The 25,766-nt window shown below is 52.0% G+C and overlaps 2 protein-coding genes across 14 annotated transcripts; one reads left to right on the plus strand and one right to left on the minus strand.

Moving 5' to 3' along the window:
• The first annotated feature begins 474 nt into the window (after positions 1-474).
• Positions 475-6,087, plus strand: RIC8A (RIC8 guanine nucleotide exchange factor A). Of its 2 annotated transcripts, XM_049096682.1 has the most exons (10): positions 479-673; positions 881-928; positions 1,014-1,601; positions 2,044-2,135; positions 2,658-2,808; positions 3,835-3,930; positions 4,013-4,157; positions 4,230-4,374; positions 4,770-4,889; positions 5,303-6,087. In XM_049096682.1, exons 1-10 carry the CDS (start codon positions 590-592, stop codon positions 5,421-5,423), a joined length of 1,590 nt encoding a protein of 529 aa, XP_048952639.1. In that variant the 5' UTR covers positions 479-589; the 3' UTR covers positions 5,424-6,087. The 2 variants fall into 2 exon arrangements, with proteins under 2 accessions (XP_048952640.1, XP_048952639.1); XM_049096683.1 differs by lacking the exon at positions 4,770-4,889 and having other exon boundaries at positions 475-673; positions 5,592-6,087.
• A 542-nt stretch (positions 6,088-6,629) lies between these two features.
• Positions 6,630-25,749, minus strand: SIRT3 (sirtuin 3). Of its 12 annotated transcripts, none has more exons than XM_035701419.2 (9): positions 23,098-25,218; positions 22,467-22,650; positions 21,231-21,378; positions 20,120-20,308; positions 19,798-20,030; positions 17,969-18,069; positions 11,758-11,919; positions 8,532-8,741; positions 6,630-7,159 (listed from the first exon to the last, which is right to left on the minus strand). In XM_035701419.2, the coding sequence occupies exons 3-9, from the start codon at positions 21,305-21,307 to the stop codon at positions 7,139-7,141; spliced, it is 993 nt and encodes a 330-aa protein (XP_035557312.1). In that variant the 5' UTR covers positions 21,308-21,378; positions 22,467-22,650; positions 23,098-25,218; the 3' UTR covers positions 6,630-7,138. The 12 variants fall into 12 exon arrangements, with proteins under 12 accessions (XP_035557312.1, XP_035557311.1, XP_035557317.1 ...); XM_035701418.2 differs by having other exon boundaries at positions 21,994-22,650; XM_035701424.2 differs by adding an exon at positions 20,790-20,912 and having other exon boundaries at positions 21,231-22,650.
• Between the last annotated feature and the right edge of the window lie 17 nt (positions 25,750-25,766).

The raw sequence follows: 25,766 nt of genomic DNA on the forward strand, positions 1-25,766 counted from the left end.
ACTTTATTCGCCACAGCGCTGAGACCGCTGCCCGTGGCTCCTTGCCCTCACGTGCGAGCTCACGCTCCCAGAGGGCCGGGAACCAGCGGTCGGCGGGTCCCGGGGCCGCAAAGTCCTTCCCACTTCGCTTTTCCCCCGGACTTGCACTGGTGCTAGGCATCCAGGGGGGCGTGCGTGGGAAGGTGAGTGGGTCCCCGTTAGCTTCGGAGGCCGCTCAGCTCCGAGGTCGAAAAATCACCTAGTAGGACCTTTGAAACTCGCGCTCACTCCCCGGCAAAACACTCAAGTCCCAGCCAGCTGATCCAGGTCTCGCCCCCTTAATGAACCTACAGCCCTGGCCCCGCCCCGCGGCGCGCGCTCCCAGTCCCGGCATGCCGCGCGCGCAGCCCTGGCCCCGCCCCGCCCCGCGCGCTCCCAGTCCCGGCCTGCCCCGCGCGCAGCCCTGGCCCCGCCCCGCCCCGCCCCGCCCCGCGCGCTCCCAGTCCCGGCCTGCCCCGCGCGCCCAGTCGGGGCGGAGCGGCGGAACTCCGCCCGGAGCCGGGAAGCAGCTCCCCTTCCCGCCGGCTCGGCGCGGGATCCCGGAGGCGCCATGGATCCCCGGGTGGTTGCGGATGCCGTGGAAGCGGGCGAGGAGGACGTGATCATGGAGGCTCTGCGCACGTACAACCGGGAGGTGAGCGCGAGCCGTGAACGTGCTTGCACGGAAGAGGTGGGCCGGGCGGGGCTCGCGTGTGCGGACCCGGGCCTGCGGGCTGCGGGCGGCGGGCGGCGCGCGGCGGAGGGGCCGGGGTCTGCGCGCACCTTGGGGGGCGGGGAGAGGCGGGGGGGGCGTGCGGGCGCCCGCGGCGGCCGAGCCCGCTGAGCCTCCCCGTCTCTGCAGAACTCCCAGAGCTTCACGTTTGACGACGCCCAGCAGGAGGACCGGAAGGTGGGTGCGGACCGAGGGCAGGGGGCGGGGGCGCGTGGCCCCGGGGTAGGGGGCCTGCTGGAGCCGCTCTTCTTCCCGCCCACAGAGGCTGGCGGAGCTGCTGGTCTCGGTCCTGGAGCAGGGCTTGCCACCCCCCCGCCGCGTCACCTGGCTGCAGAGCATCCGCATCCTGTCCAGGGACCGAAGCTGCCTGGACCCTTTCACCAGCCGCCAGAGCCTGCAGGCCCTTGCCTGCTATGCCGGCATCGCCTTGGAGGGGTCTGGCCCGGAGCCTCTGGACATGGACGTTGTCCTCGAGTCCCTGAAGTGCCTGTGCAACCTCGTGCTGAGCAGCCCGGTGGCACAGGTGCTGGCAGCAGAGGCCCGCCTGGTGGTGAGGCTCGCAGAGCGCGTGGGGCTGTATCGCAAGAGTAGCTTTCCACACGACATCCAGTTCTTTGATCTGCGCCTCCTCTTCTTGCTCACGGCACTTCGCACTGACGTTAGGCAGCAGCTGTTTCAGGAATTGCGGGGAGTGCACCTGCTGACTGATGCGCTGGAGCTGACCCTGGGAATGAGCCCTGACGAGAACCCCCCGGAGCTTCTTCCTCCCCAGGAGACCGAGCGGGCCATGGAGATCCTCAAAGTGCTCTTCAATATCACCTTCGACTCCATCAAGAGGGAGGTAGATGAGGTGAGGACTGACTTGAGCCCACAGGTAGGCCTTAACGGTGTGGACACTTGCTGGCTCTGTTTGCCTATAGCGAACTCGTAGGTTCCAGGTATCAGATGGGGAGAGGACGGGAAGAGCTCTCAGCCTATTGGGAGGAGGCAGGGAGCTGTACATCATGTACAGGGGCCTTCAGAGACTGTCTGAGAAAGGCAGAGGGCATACCTGGCACTTGCAGCCTGGTAGGAGGGCTGTTTGGTACATGGAGAGGTCACGAGCAGGACACTAGAGTAGGTTGTGGTTTTTATCCCAGGAAGACCTGGTAATGGTCTTGGTTAAGGAAATGCTTTCAAGGCTACGTGGGGGAGGACGAGGGGTTGGGCACACAGTAGAGAAAATGCATAGTCCGTGCATGTGATCCCAGAGTGGGGCCTCCTCTCACAGGAACCCCTTTCTTTTTGGTCAGGAAGATGCGGCCCTTTATCGGCACCTGGGGACCATTCTGCGGCACTGTGTGATGGTCGCTGCTGCTGGAGACCGCACAGAGGAGTTCCACGGGTGAGGGTGGGGCCCGTTCAATGGAAGGGAAGTGTGCTCAGGGGTCTAGACAGCAGTTCTCACCTTGGCTGTCGGCTAGGCTTCCCCCTGGAGAGGCTTCACCTACAGGGGTGGGATTTCCATCAGTGCGTGTCTACGGTAAGGGGCTAGGACAAGAGAAACGAATCCAAGAACGGTATCTGTGTCTGCAGTGGAGTTAGTAGTAACCAACCACGTGGTAGTTAGCGAGTAACTGCTGAGTTCTGTTTCGGCGACTTGTGCCTGGGCAGGTTCGGGCGCTCCAGAGATTGTCCGTGGGGCTTCGACCCAGACGGAGCGTGCCCCCTTTCTTAGGAACTCACCCCACCGACTATGTGGGAACATCTCTAGGGTCAGTCTTACCCTCAGTACCGGCCCCTGGTTCTGGTCATCAAATCCCTAGATGCTAGTTCAAGTCACATGCGGCCTCTTTAGGGGGCAGCAAGGCTTGTACTTATGCTGGGGGGTCGGACCTATCAAGCCCTCCTCCTGATCTGTCCTCAGCCACACAGTGAATCTCCTGGGGAACTTGCCCCTCAAGTGTCTGGACGTCCTCCTTACCCTGGAGCCACACAAAGGCTCCCTGGAGTTCCTGGGAGCGAACATGGATGTGATTCACGTCCTTCTCAGCTTCCTGGAGAAGCGTCTGCACCAGGTGGGCAGAGGGACCTGACCTGTGGGGTCCTCAGTGGCTCTGACTTTCCCAAGCAGCCTTGATCACTGCTTTTTTTACGGTCACACTGGTAAGCAGAGTGTGATTCAGGCCATTTCTCCAGCTGCTTCGTGGTCCAGTTTGGCAGAAAACCAGATTCTTCCTCCCTCAGAAACACGTGGCCCCTCTCACACGCACACACTTGAAGGTTTTACCTGTGCTGGTTATCTTGACGGGTTTTCAGAGTCAACAGCGGAGTTTGTGTCTTAGAGCTGTTTGTGGCTGTCTCTAGAGTCCTTGCCTGTGCCGTCAGAGCGCTAGCATTGCTGTGTGCAGGCAGCCCTCGGGACGAGTGACACTTGTCTCTTGGCATCCCTTGGGGAACCCACCACCACCTCGAGCCAGAGGCTGCCTGGTTCCCATGCCTGCACACAGGACGTTGGCCAGCTAGACCTCCAACCAGCCCCTCTGGGATACTGCAAAGCAAGATGGAGTGAGATTAGTTGTCACGTTGCTCACGTGCGCTATGAGCTGGGTCCCTTGCATTGCACATCATGGTTGTGACTGCTTCTGCCACAACCCGGGGTGGGGGGGGGGTGGTCCAGGGAGGTCACTGGGCGGGGGGGAAGCCGGGGAAGGACAGGAGCTCTTTGCTCACTGGGTCCATGAAGCCCACAGGGTAGGGATTTTGTTTTTGCGTTTTGGTCACTATTTTTTGAGGACGGGTCACGTGCCACTGGTGTGCTAACGGCTACGAATGTTTTGTGTTTTTCCTACGACTTTGGTGTGTGGGTGAGGAGGTTAGAGCAGATGAGTGGCCCCAAGTCCCAGAGCACACGAGAGCCCTAAGTGCAGTTCCATCCGCGGCCCCTTGAGGCTCCCAGACGCCCAACGCCCACTCTTGGCCCCTCAGCTGACTAACTGTGGCAAGGCGTCTTCCCGAGCGCCTCCTGCCAGGACCATCCAGTGTGCGCGTGTAGCCCCCTGACCTCAGGTCAGGTGGGGGCGGTGACAGAGGCTCCTCTGCAGACGCACCGGCTGAAAGAGAGTGTGGCCCCCGTGCTGAGCGTGCTGACGGAGTGTGCTCGCATGCACCGCCCGGCCAGGAAGTTCCTGAAGGCCCAGGTATGGGGGCTAGGGGCCAGGACGGAACTCTGGTCAGACCCCAGCCACTCCAGGCCCAGGCTGAGGGACGGCTGCCTCCCAGGTGCTGCCCCCACTGCGGGACGTGAGGACTCGGCCTGAGGTCGGAGAGCTGTTGCGGAACAAGCTTGTTCGCCTCATGACGCACCTGGACACTGACGTGAAGCGAGTGGCCGCGGAGTTTCTGTTTGTCCTGTGCTCTGAGAGTGGTGAGTGCTGGGATCTGCCCCCACACCTGCCCCTCGCCACCTTCACACACTGACCTCTGCCCTGCCCCTCAGTGCCCCGATTCATCAAGTACACTGGCTACGGAAATGCTGCCGGCCTCCTGGCTGCCAGGGGCCTCATGGCAGGCGGCCGGCCTGAGGGCCAGTATTCGGAGGACGAGGACACGGACACAGATGAGTACAAGGAAGCCAAGGCCAGGTGTGTGCTCCTCCACCCTTGGCTGCCCTCACTTGGCCTGGTCCCAGTTCCCACACCCACAGGGTCCCGCAGGGTGAGTGGGACGGGATGACAGATGTGTCAGACTTTGGGGAGTCAGGCCTTGGTTCTTGGTATCAGGTTATTCCATTGAGAACATGGGCTGCAGGAGCCAGGCAGTTAGGGGACCAGCAGATCCAGGTGGCAGGAGCTGGTTCACTGCTGCTCCTGGAGGGAGGCCCCTGCAGCCACCTTGCTTCTTGCCATTCCTAGGAGAATGGGTTTCTTGGCAGTCCAGGCCCAAGCAGGATGTGTAGGACCCCACCCACCCGGGGCAGCTGCCTCTTGTTCTAGAGAGGCACTCATGCATTCCCTATGCCCCCTCCCCTGGGAAGCAGCATAAACCCGGTGACCGGGAGGGTGGAGGAAAAGCCGCCCAACCCCATGGAGGGCATGACGGAGGAGCAGAAGGAGCACGAGGCCATGAAGCTGGTGAACATGTTTGACAAGCTCTCCAGGTACGTGGTGTGGTGAGGAGGGGCCCCTGGCGGGGAGAAGGGAGAACAGAATCCCAGGCCCGGGTCCAGCCTAGTGAGCTGCAGGGGGTGGGGTCAGTGACGGGCTTATGCAGGGCTGCCTCACTCAGGTTGGAGACAAAGGAAACGCCTCAGGAAAGGATTAGATTTGAGGTTGGTATTACGTTTATCTCATAGATGAGATGAAAATTGAGACCTAGAGAAATTAAGAGACTGTGTAAGGCCCCAAAGCCACCAGGTAGTAGTTGGGACTCAGGCGTGTCTGACACAAGTTCCCACCCTGGCTTCCCTAGTAAACGGGAGCAGCTTGGAGCACATGCACGGAGCCAGGGGTAAGCGGGACTGCCTCACCTGCCGGGCCCCTCCCCCAGCCTCACCATGTTCTTCCCTCGCAGGCACAGAGTCATCCAGCCCATGGGGATGAGTCCCCGGGGTCAGCTGACGTCTCTGCAGGATGCTATCTGTGAGACCATGGAAGGGCAGCTCTCCTCGGAACCTGACTCAGACCCCGACTGAGGACAGCCAGGCTCTGGTTCCCCCTTCAGAACTGGTGCTGCTTCCAGAGATGTCCTTGGGACTGTGACCCGGGGAAACCATGTCCCTCTCCAGCTCAGAGATCCCTCTCTCTCTTTACCTCCAAAGTTCTGTTAATGATTTGTTTCTGGTCCGGTTTCTTATCTTTAGGACTGTGAGGGTCTGGTCCTGCTGCGACTCTGGGAACTCAGCCTTGATTTCTACTGATGAAGTGGCCTCGGGTGTATGCCAAGAGGATGGGGGCAGAGGCTGAGTGTGGGCACACCCAAGCATGTCCCAGTCTGGCATGCCTGCCTAGAGCTTCCACAGCAAGCAAGTGCTGCAGTTCACAGGAAAAGAGCTTGCCAGAACTGTACACACTAAGGACAGAAACATACATCCAAGGTATGCGCTGCTACTTCTGTCCCCACTGAGCTCAGGACTGGTAGCCTCTTCCGCATCCTAGGTCCTCGCTCAGCCGTCTGCTCTAGTATCCACAGCACCCAAGCGCTCACCGCTTGTGACAGTGGAGTCCTGACCTTCCCACTGGCGTAGACCATAAATACATGAGGAAAATGTACCTTGTAAAACCCTAAGTCTGGATTTCTATCACGTTCCACAAAGCATCCTAGAAACACCATCTTGGAATAAAGAGTTTCAAGCAGGAGCCTATGTATGAGGAATTAATTTCATTCCTTTCAGAATTCAGCCCTTTTTCTACAACATTAGTCACATCTGTTTTTGAGGAGTCTGTTAAGTGTGCCATGGGCAGGGAAATGATGCCCAGCATGAGGGACCACACACAGGGTAAGAGCCAGCGATCAGGAAGGTGTGCCTGAGTGGTGCTGTCCAAGCTGGGCCTTGCGGCAGCCCCAGCACAACAAACCTCAACAGGAGCAAGAAGTGCGGGGTGAGCCAGGGGCCAGCTGAGGTTTTCTCAGAAACGCCTTCCACCACATAGAGGTTAATCCTGGGGGCGTTACTGGGAAGGCCTGCTGGGGAAGCTGAGGGGGAGGCATCCAGGTAGAGTGAACAAGGTACGACGCCCTTCAATGAGGGGTGCTGGGGCTCTGTGGGAAACGGCACTAGGCCCCACTCCAGGGTGAATCCAGGGGCATGTTCTCCATCCTTGAGTTATTCCAGTGGGGAGGAATGTCCACACACGCCCAAGGTCCCCTTTCTACATCCATTGTCAACACTCACATTCCCTTTGAGGAGACCACAGTGTTTATTTCATGCCAAAAATGAACAATGTTTCCCTAATTAAAGATAACCCCACAAAAGAGGCCAACAGGCTATAGGACCCTATTGTATTACTTCGGACCCAGGACCACGCCTTGGGAACAGCTGTGGCCACTCAGCCCAAGACCAGGTCTAAGGGACAGAGGCTGAGTCTGCCCTTCGGATGGAGACCTGGACACTGAGCAGATTCAGTCTGGGCTTCCTGCTGGTCTGAGTTCAAGAGGGTCACTGTCAGAAGAAAGCTTTTGTTTGGCATCAAGAGCTTCAGATTGAAGAGTCAAACAGCAGAAAGATGCCGGCAGCTTGGCACCCATGATTGGGGTGGCCCACAGCGTGAGCAGAACACGACTTGGGCAGCCTCACACTCTTCCTCAGGCCACCGGTCCTGGTTCAGCCAAAATTGTTTACTCAGAGGTGGGCAGTGACTCCTTGGAACCGTTTCTGTTCCCAGGAGGGGTGGGGGACCAGCCATGATCCTATCCGTCCCGTCCATCGAGCTGGAACATGGAGGAGAAAGGGAATCAGTCCTGTAGATCTCAGGGCCTGGGTTCCAACTATTTAATCAAATAAAAGCTTTTCTGCCTCTGCCAATGCTGCCATTGAGCCCAAGTAACACGATGCCAGCAGGGCTGGGCGGCAAAACACAGGGCTTCATTTAAGTAACCAGGTGAGATGTGCTGAAGCTCACAAGCTCAAAAATAGGCATTATTTGTGGAATTAACCCCAAGGTGGACTGCAGTTCATCCCTCGGTATTTCCTATTGGATAGCAACTCTTCGTATGCGTAAACCAAAACCAGAACCCACTTTACATAAAATTATAAAGATTTTAATTACATCTTCACATAAGATTATAAAATTGCACAGACCAAAGTCTGTAGGACTTCTTCCAAAAGTCCTTGGGGGCCACTTGGCTTAGTCTTGTACGGAAATAGGAGGTCAGAGCCAGGAAGCTGCTAGGTGGATCTGACCAAAGCACCCGCTGCCTGTCTTCCTGATGTGCAAAGTATAGGCTCCGGAGCTACCTGCATTCTCTACTTCCCTAAAATGATCCAGCAATATGACTTTGACATTTATAATAAGATAAGGGGTGATACCAGCCTACATCTTAGCCATTAGAGCCAAACTCTGGAATGGAGAGATAGAAAAAATAGCAGCCACAATGTCTAAAATGTGTGGAAGTCTCCTGGCCTTAATAAGCCTTATATTCTTTCTTTGGTTCAACTTGGTAAGAAAGCAGACTGCAGCCAGAGGCTGGGGGCTTCTGCCCGGAAGGGTGAGGGGAAGGCCTGACCCCGGACCCGAGACCCCTGCCCCCCTGGGCGGTGTCACATGAGGATCCTCAGTGATGACTGGACTTTGAAAGCTTAATGCTGCCTCCTTTAGAAAATCAGCACTCACGCCAGGGCCACGCATGCTAACCGATTCTCCTGGGAAACTTCACTTGGAACAGGTTTGGAACCTCAGGAGCACCGAGCGTCTTTGGCTTTGCACCCACAGCGGATCGATACGGGCCAGCAGCTCTCGTGATCATCACAGGAATGCCTTCCCAGGGTGGGCTTCACCCCACACCAGCACACACAAGTTCAGCTCCTCAAAGCTCATCTCCGAGCCACACTCAGCCTGGAGCTAGCTGCTGGCGGTGCTTTACTTAGAGGACCCAGCCGGTCTGCCCGCACCCAACCGCAGCTCCGTCGCTGGGGAACAGGCAGCCAGCGTCGCTCTCGTAAGCACACGGACAGCCTCGGACAGTGGCCGGGACTGGGTTAACACCGATGTGCGCTATTCCTGTCACTGTCTTAGCCAGCTAGGGCTCCACATCAGGGGCACCTGGACCCCAGAGCAGCGAGGACCCTGCTTGCAGTCTGTACCTTTTCGGTTTCCTGCTGGATGAGGTCCTGCAGCTCTTCTCTCCAGCCCAGAAGCTCCACCAGCCTTTCCACGCTGTGAACCACATCCCCCAGCTGGACCACATCCCTGCTGCGAGGACACCAGGCAAAGGGCCCCACCACGTCCCGGTTGATGAGCAGTCGGGGCACTGAGCTCCGCACAGCCTCAGACAAGCTGGCGAAAGGTTCTACCTGAAAAATTGCCCACACGTGAGGAGGCCAGCACCCACCCTGTCCTCCAAGCCCCGCAGGACACGTCATGCACAGCCTGAGGCTTTGAAAGAGCAGCTCAGACCGATGGTAAGGCCTTGGATACAGGGCACATACACCACCATTTCCTTCTAGTCACGCAGCCTGCCCGGGCTCTAGGCCTGGGTCCCTTTATGTCTCTGTCCATGTCCTTCTGCTTCCCACACTCCTGGCCTCTGCGGGTCTCCCTGCCCAGGCGCATCTGGGGTCCAGCAACTGCGCCCTCTTTTATCTGTCCTGTCCCACCACACACGTCTCCTCCCAGCAGCATCTCGTCTGTCTGCCCTCACTCCTTGGGAGCAAGGACCTGGGCTCACAGGGGGCTCCTGGGGCACCCACAGGGGTGGATGCCCCACCTCTGCACACTCTCCACCATTCAGACTTCTAGGGAGTCCCAACTCGGTGCCTTTGGGCTGCTTCATCCAGCTCCCACGTGAAATTTCCATTCAGAAGCAATAATATAAGAAAGAGATAATTGAGACTGGCTTATTATCTGGGAGGAAAATGCTCAATTCCTGCCTTCGCTGAAAAAATTTCGGGTGAGTGAAAGAAATGTTACGTGATTTACATGTAAACAAAACAATTCTTAAAGAAAACTTAGGTTTTATAAGTAAAGGTAGGAAAGGACTCTTAAGGCCTGATAAGTCAAGTCAGATGAGACAAAGGAAAGTCATGATAGGTCTGACTACATAATACTATCACATTATTATCTACATAAAAATACGACGTAGAAAATAATTTTTAAACCTCATCACCATAAACTGCAAGCATTTTACAACATGTGACAAATATTGCTAATTGCTAAACTAATTTTAAACATTTTATATCATTTATGGATTTATATTGCTAATTTAATGACTAAGAAAAAAAAGAATGAAAATGAGCAAGAGATACAAATATTCAATCCAAAGAGAATACAGTGGTTAATAAAACATGAAAAGATGAACTTCAATATTACAGAAATGTGAGATCTCCCTCTCTTCCTCTCTCTCTCTCACACACACACACAATTTCTAGCCAAATCAGATGGATAAACTTAAACACAGGTAATGTTTGCTGTTGGGGAGGATGAGGAAAATGGCCACTCATATACAACTGGTGACAGTTTACGTAGTGTATTTTTCTGGAAGGCAACTTCTCAGTATTTACTGAGGTACTCACATGAATGTGTGAACATGTGTACACTTGGTTATTCACTACATCATTATTTTTAATATAAAATCTATATACTTTATTTTTGTTGCCCATCAATAGAAATTTGCTTATTCATCCATCATCCCTTATCTTAAAACTCTGGGGGCTGGGTGTGTTCCAGAATTCAGAATATTTCAGATTTTAGAAAACATCATTTGGTTTATATACAATTATTATGTCACAACTCAGTGGGATCTGGAGGGGCAATTAATAATCAAGTTTATTGCTGAGTATTTCTTCCACACAGCATATGAGATGAAGTTGGAGCAATACTGCAGATTACTCGGTGCTAGAGACAAGCACTCTGATTGGGGGGTCCCAGCAGGGACACTGGGCGCTAACAAGGTAGTTGGTCTCTATGCATGGTGCTGCCCCACCTCTGGTTAAAGGTCACCACAAGGTGCAGCAGAGAAGCTGTGAGGACACCGCATAACACTCGCAGTGCTGGAGGGGGTGGAGGGATTCCTTCCTTTGCCCTCGATCTATGTGATGTATGAACACTGCCCTCTGCGGCGTTACCTGGCCACCCGCCATCGCCACCCGGACCACCACCTGCAGGGTCTCCAGCAGCTCTCCCCGCCACAACACCTGCGGGGTCAGGAGGTCAGACCCTGTCACTGTTGCCCTCTGTTCGCTCACTCCATGTGGCTGTGGCCACTGCGCAGTGCCTGCTGCCAGACACCCTCAGCTGACACGTGCATCCCCTTCTGCCCTCAGCTCCGGGGTCCCCTTCCGACAGTCATGGAAACCAAGCTGATGTCCCAATCAGTTCCTAACCCTTCCCAGCCTTCCTGTCCCACTTGTTATTTCACCCATAACATGTGTCAGCACCTAACACTGTGTCACTTGCTTGCAACATCGTATTGTCTGTCCAAGGCCCTACAACAGGGCCCGGCACACAGCGGGCGCATTTGCTGGATGAATGCACCTAACTCTAGGCCTCTGTGGCCAACCACACAGGCCACAGAGTACAGGCCTTTCTGGCGCTTCTGCTCCTCGGCACCAGCACCCAACCAGGCAGAGCTCATCACAGGGTCGTGTTTGTTGCTCTTGTCACATCCTGAGCTTCAGATCTAGAGGTAGACCAGCTTCTAGAATGTGTCCACAGGTGTGTCCTAGGTACCTCAAACACAATTGTACAGAACTGAGCTCGGAACCCTCCCTCCAAATACCTTGTTACCAAAAAAAGGCCTGAGTGCCCACAGACACAACCAGACCACTCCATCTCCTGTCCCCAAGTCCAGCCGTTCTTCTCTTTGCCCTCTCTCATGGTCAGATGATCTGACCGGGCCCACAGCCTCACCTTCATGAGAACCCACCTCCCAGGCATCTCCTTCAATCCCCACTCCCCAGCAGGTTCTGGGACCTTGAGCACTGGCTAAGCCCCTGGCTCAACCACTTCAAGTCTACCGCTTCTAGCACAAAACCAGCCTCTGTGATGTGGCCTGGTAAGTCTGTCCTGCCCTACTCTCCAGGTCCCTCCTTCCTCCCTTCCCTTACACACCGTGCCCCACCCATGCTGATGGTGCCTCCAAAGCTGAGCACCCTCCCTCTTCCCCATTCTGCCCAGACTGCCAATCCCTTGGCCAGGAATACCTCTGCTTCCCGACCAGTTGAACCTACTCATCTTCCGAAGCTAGGACGCCAGATGTGAAGGCTCCAAGAGCAGCTGGTGCCACCCCCAGCAGCCTCACCTCCTCGGCCCTGTCCTTATAGCCTCCCCTGCCCCTGCACACTCAGTCCACCACTGGACCTGCTGACAAACCTCCAGGGAGGTCCCGAGGATGAGCAGCAGATCTGCCATTGGGAAATCAAGTACATGCAGCAGGAACCTCTGAGGCAGTGTCTCCCCAAAGAACACGATGTCAGGCTTCAAAACGCCAGTGCACACTGGGCAGCGGGGGATCTTGTCCATGCTCACGTCGGCCTGTGCAACACACATAGACAACAGGCCAAGGACAATGTCACGACATACTCAGGCTGCCAGACGGGAGGGGGCGGGGTGGGGAGTGCACTTGCTGTGAGGAGCACCAGGCGACGTATGGAGGTGAGTCACTAGATCGTACACCTGAAACTAATGTAACACTGTATGTTACCTAATTTAAATAAAACTTTTTAAAAAGACTGCTTTTACTAAGAAATTTTCAAACATTCATAACAGCTGAATAATGAACCCAGATTTGGCATTTATTGACATTTTGCCAATTTTGTTTCAATGGCTCCCTGAAACTGGGGACACACTGGAGTATTTGAAGGTGCATCCTGAAGAGCCCATGATATCTAGCACATGTAACGCCAGGCTGTGCCCTTTAGGGGCTTATCAGAGACATTCAGATGCTAAGGAAATAGTATGTGACACAGTCCTCAGGAGGTACTCTGCAGGCATTTGGCCTACACTAAACATGATTCAGTGAGAAAGCTGGTATAAAGTTTGTACCTGATTGAAGTGATCATGACATCACCCTAGACCTGGAAGGCATTCAAGCAGGAGCTGTAAGCAGTGTTGCCACAGACCACTAGCTTGCAGGCCAAGGTGAGGTAGACGCAAATCACTGCTCTGCCCTAAGATGCCTGTGTTCATGTGCTGGGCTGGGTGTCAAAGGAAGGAGCCTAAGAACGAGGACAACAGCTTCCTAAGACAAACCTTCCTGGCCCTGTCTTAGCAAGCTGAGCCCAGCCAGAACCAGCAGACACAACAGACCAAGGAGACACTACTCAGAGACTTCAGATACTATTAGAGACACATTAAGGCCATTTTGTGTTTAACTTTTTTTTTAAAAAAAGGGTTTGAAGTATCTGTTGGGGATAGAAAAATATAAAAAATAATGTAGTGGATTTGAAAAAGAACCAAAGAGAACTTCTAGTAATAAAAGTAACAAAAATTAGGAAGGCATTATTGTGATGAGCACTGGGTGTTGTATATAGGTGATAAATCACTAAGTTGTACTCCTGAAACTGATACTGTGATATATGTTAACTAACTAAATTTAAATAAAAATTAGGAAGAAAAAAATGGGGCAAGTAATTCAGATCTGGAAATGAGCCCACAGCTGGTTGAGGTTTCACATCTCATTAAACCTTTTCCAAACAAAAAACAGTAACAAAAATTAGCACTTAGTGGAAGAACCTTATTTTATACAACAGAATAGAAGGTTGGTAAACTGGAAAATAGATCAAAAGACATTATTCAGAACACAGCACAGAGAAGCAAGATGGAACACACAGAAGAGCCATGGGTGGGAGCGTGAGGTCTCATGGGAGTTTAAGTAGAGCTCCACAAGGGAGGTGAGGGAGTGGGAGATGCAATCGACATCTGAGAGGCAACAGCCAGGGATTTTTCCACTAATGATGAAAACCACAGATTCAGAAAGCCCTATAAATTTTAAGCAGAATAAGTAAACAAAAGGAAATCCATATGGAGAGTTACCCCAGTAACAGTGTAAAACTCTAAAACTCCAAAGACAAAGAGAAAAGATTTAAAAATAAGCAGAGAACAGATACAAACTGATTCTAAAGTTTATATGGAAAGCAAAAGACCAGAATAGCCAACACAATATTGAGGCAAAGAACAAGACTGACACTATCTGACTTCAAGACTTATTATAAAAAGCCACAGGAATCAGGACTGTGGCTCTATTGTAGGGAGCAGAAGAATAGATCAGGGGAACAGAACAGAGAGGCTGGAAGTACCCTCACACAAACACAGTCAACTCTTCTTTGACAAAGGACCAAATCTCATCTCTTCAACAAATGGTGCTGGACATTATGAAAATTAATAAAGGGAAACCCTGCTAATGTGGATTCAGGAGGTCGGAAGGAGCCCTACTGCTCAAACATCAATCACACGAAGAAGTGTGAACTACAGACCCAACAGAAGAACCCTCAACAGGAAGAACCATCAACGGCAGGTCCCAACAGGGGAAGATGTGCACCCCCCCTCTACAACAAATTGGCTACCCCAGCGATCAGCTGGTGAGACACCATCATTCCCCAGACCTGTCTCTCAAGCCCCTCCCTACTCCTTCCTCTCCATCAAATGTCCCTCTCCTTTGTTGTTTGGACGTGCCTACGGTTTTGTCATAGCTTGCTTGTCCCAAATTACAATTTTCCACTCTCCTGAATAAACCCATTTTGTTGGTAAAATAGTGAGCAGTGTTATTTTTAAGGAAAACTTTACCTGGTGTCAGAAGTGGGACGCAGGCAGCTACCTCCAGCGGCTCTGAGGCTGGTGAGCACACACACAGGTGCCGGTCCCCACAGACCTGGTCAGGCTTGCTGCTCTCTTGCCGGCCCTGGGGTTTGAGAATAAGTCGTCTCCTGGACATGAGCTTCACTCTGTTCTGAGCTCTCCAGCCTTTATTCAGGACCTGTTTTAAGGCTTTGTCCTTCCTGAGAGTACTTGTTTGGCCTTTGGTCTGACTCCTTTCTAAAGCTAGGCTGTTCCTACTGGAACTGTGCCGTTTAGACATTGTTCTCTTCCCTCTAGAGAAAAGCCTCTGGGAAGTGGGATGCCAGCGATCAAAATGCTGTGAGGACGGCCTTGCCCCCACACTTCTGGGACCTCAGCCAGTTCTAGGTTTCAGAATGGTGGCCCCTCCTCGTGTGCATTCTTAACTAAATGGACTGACTCAACCAAAAGGCATTCACAACCTCAACAGCCATCGTGGGGAACCTCCCATCTCCCCAAATTGACTTTTCTCACAATGGAATTGGACAGCCATGGCTGGAAACTTGTCAACACTGAATTGGATGCTTATTTTAATTGGTACCTCAAGGCTTCCAAACATTTTTAGGATTCAAAGTTTGTTTTGCCTCAGTTAATTTAGAAATAGTATTTTGCAAAGAGGCAAACAACTGTAAGAAGTCAACGGGGCTTCTGAGGCCTCTTCCCCTTCCCATCCTCTTTGTCTCCAGACAGGTGGGGCCACCTTATACTCGGGCCCTGCCTCTGGAGCCTTTTCCCTCTTCCTTTGGCACTGGCCCTCCCCTCCCCTATACCCATTCCTCCTTCTAATCCTTTCACTGAGCTTCCCTTTATCTCCAAACCTCTCCCCACCCCTCCTCTCCTGACCCTATTAACACCTACCCCTCTAAAGTAAACTCTGCTGGAGGTCCAAATGAATGCCAAATGGCTTATGCTGCCCGGACTAAGGCTGAATTTGGAGCTGTACTGAAACAATTTCCCAAAGTGACTGAGGACCCTATACGTTTGCTGAAGATTTAACACAGTTATTCAAACTTACTGATCTGATTTCTCAGATTTGTATCAATTGGTCCACATGCTTGCTGCTGAGGGTCAGACCAAACGCTGGATGAAACCAGCTCAATGGGAGCACCCTGAAAGGGATTGAGAGAAACAGATGCCTAAGTTTTGGCAAAGTGCTAGAACTCGCTAGAAATCTCCACCAAAGGATTACAGTACCTCTTCCCTAAGCCTGCTGACTGGACAGGATTCAAGCTTGCACAGAAAAGCCTGATGAAAATGTTCATGACTATACAACTGACACCACACTGTCTTCAAAGAAAATTCTTCCTTTAGATGCTAAATCCACCCAATTAGCCTTTAACTCTACTTATTAATGAGCTGAACCAGCATCTTATGGGAAACTGTACACTCCAGGTTTATTTAATTTGGCAAACCACCTCTCTGGCATCCTAGATGAGTCACCTAAAAGAAAGACCACTATCATTCTCAATTTTCACTCCAGTAAATGGAGGCCTCTAAACAACCAGCTCCCCCACCCCAGCTTCCCCACAGCTCCCCCCCACCCCACTTGTTTCTGCTGCTTTTTAAAAAAGATTTAATTTATTTATTCACGAGAGACAGAGGGAGAGAGAGAGAGAGAGAGGCAGAGACACAGGCAGAAGGAGAAGCAGGCTCCATGCAGGGAGCCCAATGTGGGACTCGATCCCCAGTCTCCAGGATCAGGCCCTGGGCCGAAGGCAGGCGCTAAACCGCGGAGCCACCCAGGGATCCCCTCTGCTGCTATTACACAGAGCAAGAGTTGCAGCAAATGACTTTTCAGAGATAACACCAAAGGCACAATTCATGGAAGAAAAATATATTAGACCTCATTAAAGTGAAAAACCCTGCTCTGTGAAAAACACTGTCAAGAAAATGAGAACACAATATTTTCAAAGAAGAAGAAAATATTTACAAAAGACATCTGATAAAGGATTGTTATCCATAATATACAAAAAATTCTTAAAACTCAATAATAAGAAAATGAGCAACCTAATTTAAAAATGGAAAAAATAAATAAATAAATAAAAAATAAAAAATAAAAATGGGCCAAAGACCTGAGTAGACAGCTCACCAAAGAAGATGCATAGGTAGCAAATGAGCATTTGAAAAGATACTCCACATCATATGTCACCATGGAATTGCACATTAAAACAACACAATACCATTACACACCTATCAGAACAGCCAAATTCTAGAACATGGACAAAACCAAATGCTGCGTGCTCTTACTCACTGCTGGTGGCAATAGAAAGTGGTACAGCCACATTGAAAGGCACTAAACATGCACCGACCATACAATCCAGCACTCATGTTCCTTGGTATTTACCAAAGATGCTGAAAAGTCATGTCCATGCAAAAATATCGCATGTGGATGTTTATAGCAGCTTTGTTCATAATTGCCAAAACACAGAAGCGGCCAAGATATCCTTTAGTAGATGAATGGATAACTAAGGCCCAGCCACACAAGGGAATATTATTCAACACTAAAAAGATGTGAGCTATGAAGGCATAAAAAGACGTGGAAGAAACTTAAAGGCATCTAACTGATGGAAGTCAGTCTGAAAAGGCTGCATATGTATGAGTCCAACTCTGAAATTCTGGAAAAGACAAAACCATGGAGACAGTAAAAGGATCAGTGGTTCCCCAGGGTTGTGTACCAGGGGTTAACTGATTAGTGGGTACAGTTTTCCTTTGGGGTGATGAAAATGTTCTGGAATCAGACTGAGGTAGTAGTTGCACAACACTGGGAAATATATTAAATGCTAATGAATTGTACACTTCAAAATGTTTAATTTTATGGTTATGTGATTTTCAACTCATTAAAAAATAAAACAAAAGAAAAACAAAAAAAACAAAAAAAAATAATAAAACATATGCCTCATCAATATTTCAGAGTTTCATCTTTATTTAAGATTTTCCAGTCTATCCTATTCTGATTGTAGAAACCCATCCTACAGAAACATCCCCAGAAGTACACAAGGGTATGAGCACAGGTATAATTGATGCATTAAACCTAATAGTAAAAATAACAAACATCAAAAAATACCCCACAGTAGGTGAATGCCTACATGTTAACACTCCGGTTACTAAAAATAGTAAGCAAAGCTGTAGTTATTGACACAGACATCCATGAAGTTTTGTTCTATAACAAAGCAGGTTGTAGAACATTAACCCTAATAATCCTATTACTGGGGAGCCTGGGTGGCTCAGTTGCTTAAGCGCCGCCAACTCTTGGTTTCAGCTCAGGTCATGATCTCAGGGTCGTGAGATCAGGCCCCACATCGGACTCTGTGTTCAGTGGGAAGTTGGCTTGAGATTCTCTCTCCCTCTCCCTCTGCCCCTCTTGCTCATGTTCTCACAAATAAATTTTTAAAAATTTCAATAATCCTATTAATTAAAAAAATTGTCACTGTGTAGTGTAAGGATACAGACACAGCCATGTACGTTTAGGTATGCCTTTTTTTTTTTTAAGGTTTAGAACATTATACACTAAACTGTTAAGAGTGGGCTATAGAAACTCCCTATAGGTTGAAGGGAGATATGTTTTTCCCTACATATTTCTTAATTTTTTACAAGTGTGTATTACTTTTCCAATTTGAAAATAAAGAAAAGCACTCCACAGCTTTACAGTTCTGGTGTCTTCCAATACAATGCTCATAAAATGTCACTATTCCAGATCACTCCCACTGCAAAGTGCAGAAGGGAGAGAACCATCAGCGTGACAACTCACCCAAATGTCCTTCCCTGAGGAGGGTCTTCGGCAGACAGTGCATGTGGCGGAGGCGAAGGATCCATGAGCTTCAACCAGCTTTGAGGCAGGGATCCCAGCTACTGAAATTCAAACCAAAGCTAAGTGCTGCTGGCCCCAGGGTGGGCGCACAAGCCCCAGCGCGTAAACTCTGAACTTGGCAGACCCCAGAGGGAGTCACAGCCTTCAGTGCAAGCCTGGCTGTCCGTGCCTCCCCCACCTACAGATGATGTCCCACTGACCAGAATGAGCATCAGGGATGAGGGCTTCCAGACGGAGCCAAATTACGGTAAAACAAAGCCTGTCAACAAGTTTGCTATAAACTCAGATAAAATTACATTTGATACCTAGGGAAAAATTACCTATTCCATAGAGACCAAGCAAAAGTGAAAAAACTATACAGGGGCACCTGCGTGGCCCAGTCAGTTGAGCATCTGACTCTTGATTTTGGCTCAGGTCATGATCTCAGGGCCGTGGCGTTGAGCCCCAGGCAGGCTTCACACTCCGTGCTCCACGGGGAGTCAGCTTGGGGTTCTCCCTCTCCCTCTCCCTCTGCTCCTCCCCCGATGGGTACATGCACGCGTGCTCTCATACTCTCCCTCAAGAAAACTATATAAAGACAGTAGCTTCCAAAAAACTGCAGAAAAACAGAGGTAACTTATGACAGTTCCCTGTTCCCACTGCCAGCCACTGAGCTGTGGGTGGGCAAGCAGCCCCAGCCACAAGTGGCTTCCACTGTTCCCGTTATTGTCAAAACCTCCATATGCTAAAGCCACAGCCAGATGCTCCCACCTTCCCACAAGGCCTGTCCTACTCCATCTCCAGAAAAGATCATCCCCGTGGGGTATCCACTGCTGCCTATGTAATTCCAAGCTGCAGAACCCTTCTAGCAAGGAATCATTTTCCTGAGTCCAGGAATGACTCCTTTTTTCAAATCACAAGATGCTAAGTCAGCTCTAACAGCACCCATCAGCAGCGTCGATGCCCATAAGAGAAAGGCTTGGTGAGTGCCTAAGATGCAGCGTCTGTGAACTACTGGTTGTGGCTGTTATCGACACAGTCAGAAACCATTACACATCCTGTTTGATAATACTAAGGCATTAATAGTGGTCTCTCTGTGGACAATGGCATCCTAATTATATTTTAAAAGTCTTGGGGCAGCCCGGGTGGCTGAGCGGTTTAGCGCCACCTTCATCCCAGGGTGGGATCCTGGAGACCCAGGATCGAGTCCCATGTCGGGCTCCCTGCATGAAGCCTGCTTCTTCCTCTGCCACTCTCTGTATATGTGTGTCTCTCATGAATAAATAAATTTTAAAAAATCTTTAAAAATAAATATATAAAAGTCTTTATCTTCTAGAGATAACCAGTGAAGTACTTATAGACTATTTATAGATTAAGTTTATGATGTCAGGGATTTGCTTCAAGATAACCAGGGTGAGAGAAAAGGTGGGGGTAGGAAGACACAGATAAAGCAAGGACTGGCTATGATGAAGGCATGGGGGTTCATTACATTCCTCTCTTTATTTTTATGTGCTCAAAAAATGTAATAAATTTCTTTAAACAAAATCACCCTACCAGCTTCTAGCAAAACTAGAAGCTCCTGATGTCAATTTTAGTTCTGTCCAAAACTCACAGCCCAGCAACTATGCCAGAACATCAGGTCCACCAATGAGATCCCAACAGTGACTCTTAGACACATGGTGCACTTTTTGTCAGGGACAATGGCATCACTAGTTGGCTTGAAATCAACCAGAGGACAGGCACCCAAGCCTTCTGTGCAGAGAGGAGGTGGCGACAGGCGGAGAGCTCACCTCTCTCGAGCCCATCAATATTCTGCGTGTAGAGCCGCAGAAGCAGCCCCTTGTCGTGGAGCAGTCGGAGGAAGTAGTGTATGATGTTGGGCCTGTAGTTCTTAAGGTACAGCTCCTTGGCCAAAGTGAAAAAGGGCTTGGGGTTGTGAGAGAAGAAAGCCAGCTCAAAAACAGCCTCGGGGTATGGGAGGTCATACTGCTGCAGGTTGCTATAGAGGCCGCTCCCGGGAGACCTGCGAAGAGGAGCAAGAGGCTCTGAGCCCTGAGGAAGAGGCAGGGCCATGAGGCAGACCGGGGTGCCAAGGGAGGAGCTGCTGGGCACCTGAAGTCCGGAATGCCGCTGGGCGTGCTGATGCCAGCCCCCACCATGACCAGCACCCTCTGGCAGGCTCTGGCTCGAATCAGTTCTGCTATATCCTGCAGAAAAAGCTTCTTCTTATGGTCACCTCCGCTTCCAAAGATGCTTGAGGTTCTAGTGGAAAAAGATATGGGTCTTCTTCCGCCTGTAATGCTGACAGAAAAAGAGAGTGGCCAGGTGACCAGGGACTGTCAAACTCATGCTAGCCCTCCTACCACCCCCAGCAATGAGAATGATCAGACACCTCCCTCCTGTACCCCAAAATGACCACTTTTCTCATCATGGGTGACTACTGGGCTACAAGAGAAAGAAGTGTCAACTCAGAAATCAAAACTTATTTGGGAGCAAAAAATTCAGATTACTTGGAACTGTGCAAACAAGGGATGTATCATCTCTTAATTCCTGCTATCCAGTGCCAGCACTAAGAGAACAAGGGTCCACACCAAAGGTGTAGGGGCTTAGTGGGGGCTCTGGGTGTGCTCTCTGTAGAGACATATACTGCAGCGTACCCGGGATGTGACAAATACACAGTGACATTTAAAGAAAGCCAATGTCTCAGACTTTACACCAAATATCATCAGGAGGAAAAATGGGTTCTAGAGACCATTCCAGAAAGAAACACTCATGCTCTCACTGCAGTGGGTAGACTCAGCTCAGGTTCTCTCTGCAAATCACTGGAAGGTTTCTCAAGTCACCCCCAGGAGCCAGGAGCCGAGACGCTCACAAGGCTATGGTAATAGGGACATTGGATGGTCTTCTGTAGGAAAAGAGAGCAAAACACAATGAACAAATCACAGGCTTCAGCAGGACCTCAGGACTTATAAAATATGACTCAATAACCAGGAAAGCAACAGGAAGAAACAAAAGTAGTATGAGGAACACAAAGCCTGTCTCGTCTCTGAAAATGTCCCACTGCAGTGAGTCTGCAGCCATGGGAGGTATGTGTCACTACAGCCTCACCTCATACAGGCCTGGAAGGGCCTCTGGGCTTACTGCTCTGCTCTTAGGGCCCCTGCCTGGCATCTGACCAAGCTGCACGACTTCTTCATCTCCTGGTATCACGCTGGCAACTCACCCAGAGTTCAGGACTGCCAGCTCCACTGCACAGGGCGCCTTTCTCACACCCCAAAGACTGGCGGCCCCCATGTCCATTCTTCCGGGAGAAGGCCGTTGATGACCCTCCCCCAGGACATCTCTGACTCCGGTATAGAGACTCCTCCACCCTGATGGGAAAAGAGATTCAACAAATGGAATTGACAACCCTCCTCAAATGAGTGACGAATCTAAAGTGAATACAGACATAAAGACAGGAAACTGACAGCACTTCTTTTACTCATTTGTGATGCAGGCAAGAAATAAGCACCCTAAAAGCGCATTGTCAGATACACATCAGAACAATTCAAGAGTATGAATCTTCTAGAAGTATGGCCCCAACTCACTCTCCTGTTTGCTCCTTGTCTGTTGTATTCCTTTGCTCCTTACGGAACTGGCACAGCAAGCTCTGTGCAGACCCACCCAGTGGACACACGGTCAGTGAGGCTTTCCCTGAAACTCTCTGCTCCCCACCCTAACACAGCATATCCCCCCCCAGTGACAATTCCAACTCCATGCCCTCTTATATACCCCCTTTCCAACCAAGTAAAAGGGCCCCCTGGCTCTTGTCTATGTCCCAAACCCAGCTCCCTCTGCCCTGAAAAGACCTTTCTTCCCCTCAGTATGTCCAAATCTCCCACAGCCAAGGCCAGGACCAAATGCCACCTCCTTCGTGAAGCGGCTGCTGAACCCGTGAGCAATCACTTTGCCCTCATTTGATTCCCTGCTTCTTCGGGGAGGCTCACATCTCTCCCTTCCTGCGGTGGCCCTGCACGGCACCTCGCACACTCTACCCTGGGGTCAGGGACTTGCTGCTCACAGCCCACTTGCTTCTGGGTTGCTGCTTCGCCCACCACATAAAGCATCATCTTGGTTTTCAAAAGAATGGATTTCTGAAACATATGTACCAGAGAAAAGGGAGGAGAACAAAGGAAGGTGCGCGTGCAGAGCCAAAGGACAGTCAGAGCCCTAGCTTGCTGCTGGTCTCACCAGGTCACTCACACATCCTGAGCCTTGGCTGCTAGTGCCAAGAGCAAGAAACGATTCTCACAGTCTTGCTCGAGAAGACCTATAGCTGTAGATCTTTTCCTCAGAAAGTATAGGAAGTACACACAGCACGGAAAACAGTGCCTCCCCCTTCTCCTCCCCACTCCTGCAGAGATGCCCACAGACCTAGAAGAAGTTGTGCTGCATCAGAGATTTCCGTAAAAGCACCTACCAAGCAGTTTTTCTGAGTTCAAGTTTCTAAGTCTCCAAAGGAGATTTTCTAGTGAAGACTGGCTGGATGGTCAAGAAGAGAAGGTGCTCTGGCCACAGCCACAGCTGTTAAACGCCCCATGTCACTCAGCATCTGGAACAACCCTTCCCCCACAGTCTTCACCCAAACATTTACTGAGCTCCTCCTACATGCAAGTTATTAGGAAAAACATAAAAGGAATTAAAGGGAAATTGTGATATTGTGATTTATAATAAAAACGTTTTTGATCTTCATCCCCAAACCCTGGGAATTTCTAAGAGCAAAGGGCACATCTCTTGTGACCGTGGCTGGTCTCTTGTCCTCAGTTCCGGAGATCCCCCAGAGCTGTGGAGGTAAGGTGGGCATCCCGTCTTACGTACCCAGCCCCTACCCACCACAGCTGGGTGTATGTTCATGAGGGGACTTTGGGAAGGTCCTAAGGATGGGGGCTGGGGGCCAGGGCCAACCAACTGTGATTGGAGGGTTGGAGCCTCCATCAAAACTCAAGGGGGTTAGGGGTCAGAGGGCTTCCAGGTCAGTGAACCGCCTGCCCAGGCCCCTGGGCCCCGAACTCCAGGAGGCAGAAGGGACCAGGGACCCCTGCAGACCTCACCCCATGTATCGCTCCACCTGGCCTCTCAGTCAATAAAACTGCAATCCACTCGGTCAGCTGGTCTCCCGAGGTCTGTGAGCTGCTCCAGCAAATGAACGAAACCAGAGATGACCCTGAGGACCCGGCTCCATAGCCGGTCAGTCGGAAGCACAGGAGACAAGCTGGTTGGTGTCTGAACTGGGGGCTGTCTTGTGGGAGTGCGTCCCTCACCCGCGGTGCTTTCTAGACCGGAACGGGGTTCACCTGCTGGGACACCGGTCAGCGCAATAAAGGGCCCTCGGATGAACAGAAGATCGCTTGGCATCCTTTAAACTCCTCACCGGTACTTGTAGTAACTGTAAGACGGCATCACGCAGATGCACCAGTCCTGAAGCATTAATCCGCTGCTGCGCACCTAAGGTACTTTAACGGCTGTGCGCCCACGCCATCCCCACGCCCGCGTTCGGTCCCCAGGCAACGAGAACCGGAAGAACGGGCGGCGCCTAACGCGCGGCGGACACCAGCAGGGGGCGCTCCCCCCCCCTTCCCGCAGACGGAGGAAGCCGGGCTTGGCGGCGCCAGCACGAGGAAGGCGGCATCCTCCAGCACAGGCGCCCCAGCCGGGGAGAGCCAGTCACAGCCCTGCGGGGAGAGCCCAGCCAATGAGAGCCCAGCACAGCCAGTGAGAGCCCAGCCAGTGAGAGCCCAGCCCAGCCAGTGGGAGCCCAGCACAGCCAGTGAGAGCACAGCCCAGCCAATGAGAGCCCAGCACAGCCAGTGAGAGCCCAGCACAGCCAGTGAGAGCACAGCCCAGCCAATGAGAGCCCAGCACAGCCAGTGAGAGCCCAGCCCAGCCAGTGAGAGCCCAGCACAGCCAGTGAGAGCACAGCCCAGCCAATGAGAGCCCAGCACAGCCAGTGAGAGCCCAGCCCAGCCAATGAGAGCCCAGCACAGCCAGTGAGAGCACAGCCCAGCCAATGAGAGCCCAGCACAGCCAGTGAGAGCCCAGCACAGCCAATGAGAGCCCAGCACAGCCAATGAGAGCCCAGCCAATGAGAGCCCAGCACAGCCAGTGACAGCCCTGCCCAGCCAGAGAGCACAGTTCCACCGATGAAAAGCCACTACACTTCCAGCTCCGTTTATTCCAAAGGATCTTTTTTTTTTTAAATTATTCCCAAGCCCCACCCCCTTCTTCTCTAAAAGAGCATTTCGGTCCTCTGTTTCGGGAACTCGCCTACGGTTTTGCCATAGCTTTCTTCCTTGAATGACAGAGAACTGAATACTAAATACATCTATTTTGCTGGCAAAATAACAGGTTTATTTCTAAGGTCAACAGCAAGGATCCCAAAATGTACAATTACTGCATAGAAGGGTATGAACATATGCTAGTAGAAGTATTAATTGCACACTTATTGGGAGCAAAAATAAACCAAAAACGTATGTGCCCTGAGGCTCAGGAGTTCCACTACGTTTATTCAAAAAGTGGGTATAAACAATACACCCGAGCATTATTTGTAATAACTAATTTCAATAAAAGAAAGATTCAATACATCAGGAAACCTCAATTGAATGGAATTTTACAGATCACCCCCAACCTGGGACGGGGTGGTGGGGCATTCTCAGTTTCCCGCAGAGACAGGCAGTGGGAGACTCCGAATGGTCAACGCCCAAGAAGTCCAGGCTCCATCTCGACCCTTCTCTGCGGGGACAGAAGCAACAGGTCCCTCTTCCCTAACTGTACGCTCCCCCCATAAGGTGAGGCAGAGTCTGGGGAGCTCTTCGTTGGGGTAGATCTGGTGGTTCGAATAAAAACAGTCGTGGGGAAAAAAAAGAAGTCTGCAGATTAGTGTAAACGACTGAGGAAACATTTATGTTTTGAGATGAAAGCAAGCGCAAGACCTACTGTCTAGTAGAACCAGCAAGCTGCACTCCAGAATCCGAGTGTCAACAACGAACACACAAGTGCGGCCTGTGCACATGCAAAACGCCGTAGAAAGCAGCCAAGCGCTGCCACGGTGACCTCTGGAACACCCCGGGCGTGTGGCAGTACTTAGCTCCTGCAGGTTCTCGGGTCCCACCGACCGCGCGAGGACAGAGCCGAACCCCGCTGGCTCTGCAAGCCTGGCCCGCGCCCCCCTCGCGGCTGCCAGCCGCCGGGCCGGACCGAGGCCCACTCACCTGCCGGGCCCCAGAGCCCGAGGGCCGCGAGAGCAGGCCGAGCGCACCGCGTCATGGCCCCGCTCCGCCGCCGCCCGCCCGCAGCCTTGACCCTAGGGCGCAGGTCCGCCCCGCTCCGCGAGCCAGGCTGGGGCGGACGCCAGGCGAGGGCGGCTTCCTAGCCGGTCGGGCTCCCGCCTCTCGCCCCGGAGACCAGAGCAGGAGCCTGCGTGTCTCTGCCCCGCTCCCCGTCCGTTTCCGCCGGGCGGGGGAGGCGCACGCTCCGCGGACTCCCGCCCGGCATCACATCTTCGGCGGTCCTCGCGACGCTCCGCGGAAGCCAGTCCTACCGAGGCCCCCACGGAGGGAGAACGTCGGCTTCCAAGCCGGGAGAGGGCCGGGCGGCCCGAGGCTCTCGAACCGCGGAACCGCTCGGCCGGCGCGCGGGAAACCGGGCCAACCGCACCCGGAATTCCCTGCGAGGCCGCGCGCGGTCACCCCGACAACCAGGGGGCGCCGCCGGACGCCGGGGC

Source organism: Canis lupus, chromosome 18, assembly GCF_003254725.2.
Source record: "Canis lupus dingo isolate Sandy chromosome 18, ASM325472v2, whole genome shotgun sequence".
In the NCBI taxonomy this organism is placed as follows: Eukaryota; Metazoa; Chordata; class Mammalia; order Carnivora; family Canidae; genus Canis; species Canis lupus.